Genomic DNA, 8,206 nt, shown 5'->3' with positions numbered 1-8,206 from the left:
AGACCCCGCATCCCGCCCCGGTCCACAAAAAAAATTGGGGGACGCAGCAAAATCTCGGCCCCAACCCGCGTACTCGCGGGTTTCCCCCTCGCCGCTGCAGTGCCCTGCATATACGCGGAAGCGGTAGGTGGGGGGACATTTCAGCCCGCGCTTTCCCCCACCAACCACCTCCCCTCTCCCCCCCTCACGCCGCCGCCACCCTGCCGCCCAAGATTCCGGCGAAAGCAGCCGGCAGGAGCTCGTCGAAAGGCCGCCACACGCACGAGGCCTCCCCTCTCCCCCCTGCGCCGGCGGGCCGCCGAATTTGCGGATCTGCGGACCTTCATCGCGGGGCCGTCGGATTTGTCTTTGCCGGCCGCCGGTGGCTGCGCCAAGCGATGGAGTGGTCGGGGAGCATCTCCCGCAGCCCCGGCAAGGGCGCATCACCGCATGCAGGGACGGGTTCGTCCTCCTAGCGCCGCCGACGATTTGCGGGCATGGATTCGTCCGGCCGTCCACGGGGCTCGGCGCTCGCGCAGCGGCTCTGTGGCTCGCCGTTGCCGCTCATACAGTGCCACGACTGCACGCAGACAGTGTTGCGGCTTACTTTGGCCACGCTGAAGCACCCCGGATGGGTGTTCTTCAAATGCGAAAACGAGGGGTACGTGCACTTGCGGTAGCTCATTTGATAGCTGGTTCAATTGTGGATCCTCATTCCCAACATGGTCATTCTTTTGTGTAGGAAGATGGATGCTCATTTTGGTTTTGGGAAGGCCAATACATTGATATTCTAAAATGCATACTTGTGGTTCTTGTTTTCTTTGGTCTTACTATTCTAGCAAAGATTTGGTGATGTCTTATGTATCCAATGTTGTTGAAAAAGCAAAAAAATGCATTATGTTGAATCAAATTAAGGTGCAAATTTAGGTTTTTCAGGCCGGGAGGAGCTGCGCCAGATCAGACCACGCAAAGCCGACCCGTAAAAAAGCATATTCCGCGAATATGTTTTTTTACGGGTCCGTTATGCGGGGTCTGCATCCGCGGCCGTGCACGCCAGCCCGCAAAGGCGTTTTTCTGCGAACTGCAAACACGTTTTGCAAACTGCAAAGGAGTTTTTCTGCTAACTGCAAACACGGTTTTCTGCGAACTACAAACACGTTTTGCGCGCCGGACGGATGCGGGATCTGCTAGAGTTGCTCTTGGGACCCCTGTCCGACCCGCGAGCTGGCTAGGTGGCCGTCGTCTTCATACATGGGATGGCACCCGCGCCAGAGCCACGCTAGCCGCGCCGCGCCGCTTTGTGAGCTGGCCGGGCAGCGCCGGCTCACGCCGCCCCTCGCCTGCTCGCGCCGGGCTACTGGATTTGGAGGGCAGGGCAAGGCTGCTGCTACTCGGGCATGTGCTCGCTGCGATGGTGGTGGTGCTCGTCGCCGGTGTCCTGGCCGGGTCGTTGTGTATTACCTCGCCCCAAGCCAAATGTTTGATAAAATGTCTGAGAAAAATAGAGGTCAACCTTTACGGCTAGTGTTGGATTGCGCGCTTCCGTATCAGTCTCCGGACCACGTAAAAATGGACATTTGCCGGAGAGATATACAGGTTAGGAGATGCCCTAACCGACTCAGCCAGAGGGTTTCAGCGGCTATAAAATTTGCTCTGTAGCCTTCGCCAGCGGTTACGTCTGATGACATCTCGCTTCTCCTGAAAGTGAATGTTGACCACAGATGATGCGTTGTTGATAAGTAGGCTCATTTTGAGTTTTGGCTTATAGCGGGCAGTGCAGGTACTACCCACTTGCGAACTCAAGACATGGTAGAAATGAACGAACAAGTATTTCAAGACTCATATAACTTCAGATAAAGCAACAAAAGAAAATGCCTTTCATGGAATGGTCTAAAAGCTACAGTAAGATAATTTTCCACTTCTACCTACATTCAGAGGAAAGGAAAGCCAGCAGAACGAATTCTGTCACCCTATGTGTTAACTCTTTTGATTTTCTCTTTTCTGTAGCACTGAGATTTTTCTTTCTTACAAAAATATATAATATAAAGATGAGAAAAATGGGAAGGGCGAGCAGACAATTGCTACAAGGTCGAGGCTGCTGGGTGAGAGGACCACGATATCACTCCAACCAGCTGACAGCCGTCACTCTAGGGCTTCACTTTCATGTACAATTTAGAGTAAATGAATGTCATACCGAATCGAAGTAGCTGAGCCCTGACAATATGTTAGTCGAAGATTCCGAAACTCTGAAGCAGGCGCACCAAGGAGCAACCTCAGTCAATCCTTCAATGATGTGCAACTCACCCGTTATCTCCATCTATGTACACAAAACTACAGTCCTGCAATGCAGTGTCTACGATACGGGTACTCAGATCGATGTTATACTTGGAAAACCGAAGTTCTGATATGTTCTGATTTGACCATCATGGCCTGCTGTCACGATCACTAAGCCCCAGGCCGGCGGACTCGGAGCTTGATCAACATCACCGGAATGGGTTGTATTAGACTTGGGGCTTTGTTTTGTTTTTGTCATCAATTCTTCGGGCCAAGTCGCGCCATTGTTACATAAAGTGTTGCTCTGGTCCTGAACAGCAGGAATCTCATCCTCTTTAGCAGGTTCAGATCCAAGTACATGACCATTACCAGCCACACAGTCCAAGTTATCTTGCTTCCTGGAGACAGCTCTATTAGTCATTCTGGCGCCAGCACAAGGCCAAGCAACAGCAACTGTTACTCTCTCGCAGCGGAAGTTCTCATGGGTATTTGTGACAGGAACAATGTTCTTCTTTCTGCTTGGTTTGGAATCATCACTGTATCTCCAGATATATACACGTGAATCCTCACTCGCAGAAATAATGTACCTCCCGTTTGCAGCTGAACAAGCTGAGATTTGGCTGCTGGTGTTCTGAAACCCTGAAAAACGATAATAGTAACCAACTGGCAGAATAGAAAAAGGTTCATTTTCTTGAAAGTTGAAATAGATAGCGAGTGTTGTAAAGGGAAAGATTGTGTGGAAGTCAGGCTCGGGATGGGCTAGGTGGATGCGGTGCCATTGGACCAAACCAATTGTCACAGGAAGCTGAATCAATATGATATGCACCAATATGGACATTACCAAGCTCAGTATTACCTACCTTTAAACTTGTGAAGTAGTTCGAAGCCATCAACGACTCGGATTCTTGAGTCCGCAGATGTGACAATGACCTTTGAAGAACTTCCTGGGATAAACTATTGAGGAACTATCATTCAGTGTCAGTACATATAATGGGACAGGACAAATATCTCAAGTATGCCAGGTGCGTGAGATAAGTACCTGGAATCCTGTGATTTTCTTCTGACTGGATCTCTTTTTCTTGAGTTGCAGGTCAATTTGTTTCTTGTAACAAAGCATATTATCTAGTCACAAAATATAAAAATGTTAGGCATGTAAAACATATAAACTTCAGTTTGCACAACTGGATAACAACAGCGAATGCAATCTTTAGATAACAGCACTAGCCGAGTCCTCAGAAAAAAAGGGGTCACAGCAGCAAAACAATGCAACCAATTGAGAGAGGGACAGATATATACCAGACGTGTCATACACGTGGCAATTGCCCTTGTGGGAGCCAATGAATGCACTCTGCAGAAAATATAAAAACATGTTAGAATGAACATGCAATAAGCCAATAAACACTGTTGACCAATTTAGAACTATGAAAAAAGTCAAACCTGTCCATCGGGGGAATAACATGCGGCAGTAATCATTTCATGTAGATCAACCCAATCAACAATTTCACGTTTCGGTATACTCCAGATTCGAACTTTCTCATCCAGAGAACCACTAATGAAGTATCTATCATCAACAGGGTTGAACTGGATGCAAGTCACTGAATCAAAAAATGATATGAGAAATTTCAGGACAGTGCTATCAGTGCGGTTAAGCGCACATGGAGAGAAATCTTCTGAAAGCATAGTTCTTAGTTCTTACCATAGTCACTGTGGGAGAAGGCTTTTAAACAGTAAGTGCTTGACATGTGCCACAACCGTACAGTTTTATCCATTGATGATGAAAGCAAGTACTGCACATCAGTTACAAAAGGAAGCTCAGGGACTGGAATAACTGGTAACAAAAATAAACCATAACAAATTGTGCTGCTACATTCCTAGAATTATCGTTTGGATAGGTGATTATATCAGAGGTCCATGATTTCAAAATTAGCTTGGAATGCATTAACTTCAATAATAAGTCAACATTGTAGATGAAATCGGTTATTTATTTATCAAAGTACTCGGAAGAGATCCCTAGAGTTTCTTGCATAGATACCTGAAAATACATGTTCAGGTTCTGTACCATGGACGGCAGCTTGGGCTAGCGAATTGAATTTACAATGATATGGACAGCATGGTAAGAAATTGAAGTCAACATTCAGCTAGCGAGTAATTTTTTTGGGCGAGATGGCCAATGTCCTAGTTAGTACTATACTGTATAACGCACTGCAAGCTAAAGTTCAATTGAAATTACACACCATACTGAGTTGGCGCTAAACACAAACAAATTTAGATATGCCAAGGAAGCATACATAGTCAGGAAACCTGAGTTAAGTAGATAAGTGATGGAGTAATTAACCAGCAGTACTTTAACGGTATTGCCAAGAAATATTAGTTTTATCAATCTTCTCTTCTCTGGGAGGTGTGCAAACGGGTGCGGGTGTGGTCGCGAATATTTTTGGACAAGATGGCCAATGTCCTAATTAGTACTCCCTCCGTCCCATAATGTAAGACGTTTTTTGACAAGATGGCCAATGTCCTAACTATAACACACTGCAAGTTGAAGTTCAATTAAAATTGCACACCATATACAATTCACGCTAAAAATGTAAATTTAGAGATGTGAGAAAGTATAAATGACCAAGAAACCTGATTAAGTGGCGGATGATGGAGTAATTAACCAGAGGTACTTAAATAATATTTCTGAGAAAATCGTCATTTATCCTTTTGCCTTCTTTTGTGTGTGAGTGCGCGTATCTGTGTGCGGTGGTCAGAAATTCAGAATGGCCGAAGTAATATGCAAGTGCACACAGTTGCCCCTATGCTGGCGCCACCGCCGCTCACAGCTTAAAACAGCTCATAATAGTTTTTTGGAATCTGATCTTGTGTCACTGATGAAGGTTTGACAACTCTCCTCTCACTCTCTATCCAAGCAAACAGTGCAAAATTTACATGTCTCTCATCCTAGTGTCCTGGCCCTAGCCAATCCACTTTTAAATTTGACATGGAGTAAAACAAAGTGCTTCAATAAATGGAACCAATTGGAACAATAGATACATAATAAATAATGCAGTTTGCTAGAGCGCAAGGGTTTACATGTGTTGGTTCTCATTAAGTCTTAATGTGATAAATGAGCAAGAAATAATGCAAACAGCGAACCGACACTGACGAGACAAGGTTTGTAACTGCTTATACTCTTCACCGAACCTTGTTAAATTTATATGATGTAGTCTTCCAGCTAGGCTCTGGACATAATTATTTTCAAATAATTCAACAGATTAATGTGTATTTGTTACGTATGTGCAGTACATGACCCAGCACCAAGTTAGGGACAAGATCCTCATATTTTATCAATTAAGAAGAATCCAGATATGATAAGGTAGAGAGTTCAAATCTCACATCCATCTTGTGGATCAATTAAGTCATCCTATACAATTGGACTCTCGTACACCTCTGATCAAGCAAGAAAGTAAAAGAACAGTTCTTCTACCTAGCCCCCGGGGTGGCCACAGTCCCTACCTCTCTCAAAAGTCCTAGTTTATAAGTCCTTTGCTTCAACATCGGATTGCCTAATCCTGAACCAGCTAGATTTACACTTCTAATACCAGCATTGTACACCAGATCAGGATGCCACCTTGACAAGGTAAGACGACGTGGTGTCCCTAGTCTGATAACTATGTCTGGTTTTCCATTTCTGAATACAGAAATGTACTCCCTCCGTAAAGAAATACTAGATTTTTTAGACCACTAAAGAGGGGGTAGTTATTTCTAATCACTGGGACTATTGTCCATCCTGAACTTCATTCTACTCAAAGAACATTCTGCATCTCAAGATTACACTCAAAAGTATTCGCACATTGGAATTGAAGCAAGACTACAACGTGTTAGCTTTACCTGAGATTTGGACCAGCAGAGATCAAGCACATCCTTTAAATGCCCTGCGAAGGTTATAACAGGCCTCTCAGACAGTGCAAACACATGCTCTGGCACCATCAACTGGTCTGAGCCCCCAGATCTCCGACTGTGCAGATCCGTTGCTGGCAGCTTCTTCTCCCAATGGCTGCCCTCTGTAGCAACCGATGCTAACATTAGCTCCAGTGACTCATCACATACCATGGCAGCGAAAGGATTGCAGGTCCCATTATCTCCCACCTCCCTCTCCTCCTTCATCATTCCGGAGTGCAACACCTCCCAAACATGGATCACGCAATCCTCTCCAGCAGTTGCAAGGTATCGCCCATCAGGACTAAACTTGATGCTCCAAATGGACCCTTTGTGCCCATGTATCTGCTGGTTCATGAACAGGCCAGTGAGCTCCTTGTATGACTTGCCGTTGTGCCGCACCTTGACACGGTCTGGACCATGGCGTGCAACGCCATCCTGGCTGTCTTCCGTAGCCGAGCTGGAGTGGCGGCCACCCTTCTCTGAGGACGTGTCCTTGTCGTCGCCGCGGCGGTCACGTGAATAGGTGACCATGGAGCCAGCCGCACTGCGGATGGTGTGAAGCCAGCTGCTGCGCCGCCTAGAACGCGCCCCGCCATTGCTGGAGCCGGAGCTGGACCTCTCCATGGGGGTGGAGGCGCCACTTTGGGAATTGGAGTTTGGGTTGGAGTTGGTGACGCTTTGGCGGCGCATGAGCTCCTGGACGATGGGGGAGCGGCCGATGAATAGCTCGAACTCCTCCACGGTAAGCTGGCGGCCGGTACCAACCTCGCGGAGCCCGAACTCCTCCCTCACCACGAACTCGCTACCGTCGTCGAGGTTCCTGATCAAGCAGCTTGGGTCCTCCTCGACCGCCTCCAGCGTGGCACTGGCATCTGATGCGTCGGACGAGGTGGGGCGCAAACGGCCGCCTCCAACCGGAGGCTTCGCGGTGGAGGCCCCATCCGATCTGGACCGCGAGACGGGAGAAGCCGGCCGCGGTCCCACATCGTCGTAGGAGGCGGATCGGCCCATCTCGAATCGCGCGAGGGAGGGGTCCCCCGCGAGCCCCATCAGCTGGAGCAGCCGGTGGCGGCGCTCCTGGATGGGCGCCGGCTGGGAGGTCCAGAGGTCGAGCGCCGCGGCATCGTAGCGGCGGCTGCGGCGCGGGAGGTCGACGCCGTCGTCGTCCGAGGCGGAGGTGGAGGAGGCCGAGGAGGAGAGGATGCGGTCGAGCGACTCGTAGAAGAGCTCCTCCGTGTCCTCTTCCCCCTCCTCCCCCAGCACCTCGTCTTCCACGCTCATCGCGCCGCCGGCATTGGCCGCCGCCGCGGAGATCGGGGCCGCGCGCGCGCCCGCGGTGCTCGAGGAATTGCGCGACAGGGGGAGGGGAGGGGGGGCGGCGTGGGCGAAGCGAGGGGGGGAGAGATGGTGAAGTCGTAGCAGCAAAGTGGCGTCAGATCCAGCAGTTGGCCACTCCCTGCCGCGCGCGACAGCTTAATCGCGACCCGCTGTTGCCTCCCTCCTCCCTTTCCTTTCCCCCGCCGTCTTACTTAAGGGTGGTTGGCGCTCGCGTCGCCGTCGCTGCTGTCATCGCGGTAAAATGTCCTCTCCTCTCCCTCGCCTGCGCCGCTCATGGTGGTGATGGTGGTGCGGTGTCGTCACTCGTTACTGCCTGCCGGTTTCTACTGTGTAGTGTGTGTAGTGTGTGTACTGCCTGCCTGATGGTAACTGGCGGAGGCAGAGGCGAAGCGTTCTCCGCTCGGGACGGGCGAGTTAAATTCGGGTGCCGTGGGGGCCAGCCTGGCAGCGAGGGAGTAAATTTTGTTCCGTCCGGTCCGACAGGGGTAACAACCGCCCGCGCCGTTTCCGATCGCAGCCGTGTCGCTGGTGTTTTTATGACGCCGCTTTGTGGACAAGGCGACGAGATGATTGCATTCACGGCTCTCCGTAGCAGCAGTACAATTGTTTTGCCCTTTCTTTTTGCGCGGATGCTACCCGCCGGTCGACCGGTCCAAATTTCGGCCGATCGCGGTGCGACGTTGGATTATCTCTC

General features: G+C 49.5%; 1 protein-coding gene across 2 annotated transcripts; it reads right to left on the bottom strand.

Moving 5' to 3' along the window:
• Positions 1–1,833: 1,833 nt before the first annotated feature.
• Positions 1,834–7,859, bottom strand: LOC123137596 (WD repeat-containing protein 44). 2 transcript variants are annotated; one of them, XM_044557414.1, is made up of 7 exons: positions 6,124–7,859; positions 3,950–4,040; positions 3,691–3,848; positions 3,550–3,601; positions 3,293–3,375; positions 3,114–3,218; positions 1,834–2,892 (listed from the first exon to the last, which is right to left on the bottom strand). In XM_044557414.1, the coding sequence occupies exons 1-7, from the start codon at positions 7,453–7,455 to the stop codon at positions 2,710–2,712; spliced, it is 2,004 nt and encodes a 667-aa protein (XP_044413349.1). In that variant the 5' UTR covers positions 7,456–7,859; the 3' UTR covers positions 1,834–2,709. The 2 variants fall into 2 exon arrangements, with proteins under 2 accessions (XP_044413349.1, XP_044413348.1); XM_044557413.1 differs by having other exon boundaries at positions 3,114–3,207; positions 6,124–7,846.
• Positions 7,860–8,206: the final 347 nt, after the last annotated feature.

Source organism: Triticum aestivum, chromosome 6B, assembly GCF_018294505.1.
Source record: "Triticum aestivum cultivar Chinese Spring chromosome 6B, IWGSC CS RefSeq v2.1, whole genome shotgun sequence".
In the NCBI taxonomy this organism is placed as follows: domain Eukaryota; kingdom Viridiplantae; phylum Streptophyta; class Magnoliopsida; order Poales; family Poaceae; genus Triticum; species Triticum aestivum.
This window is presented reverse-complemented; position numbering and strand designations above follow the sequence as displayed.

Excerpts from the sequence above, each read along its gene's own strand:
- LOC123137596 (XM_044557413.1), bottom strand. The coding sequence starts at position 7,455 with ATGAGCGTGGAAGACGAGGTGCTGGGGGAGGAGGGGGAAGAGGACACG. Across the intron at positions 3,849-3,949 it reads CTTCTCCCACAGTGACTATG|TGACTTGCATCCAGTTCAAC; the intron begins GTAAGAACTAAG and ends TTTTTGATTCAG. Across the intron at positions 3,208-3,292 it reads AGAAAATCACAGGATTCCAG|TTTATCCCAGGAAGTTCTTC; the intron begins GTACTTATCTCA and ends GTTCCTCAATAG.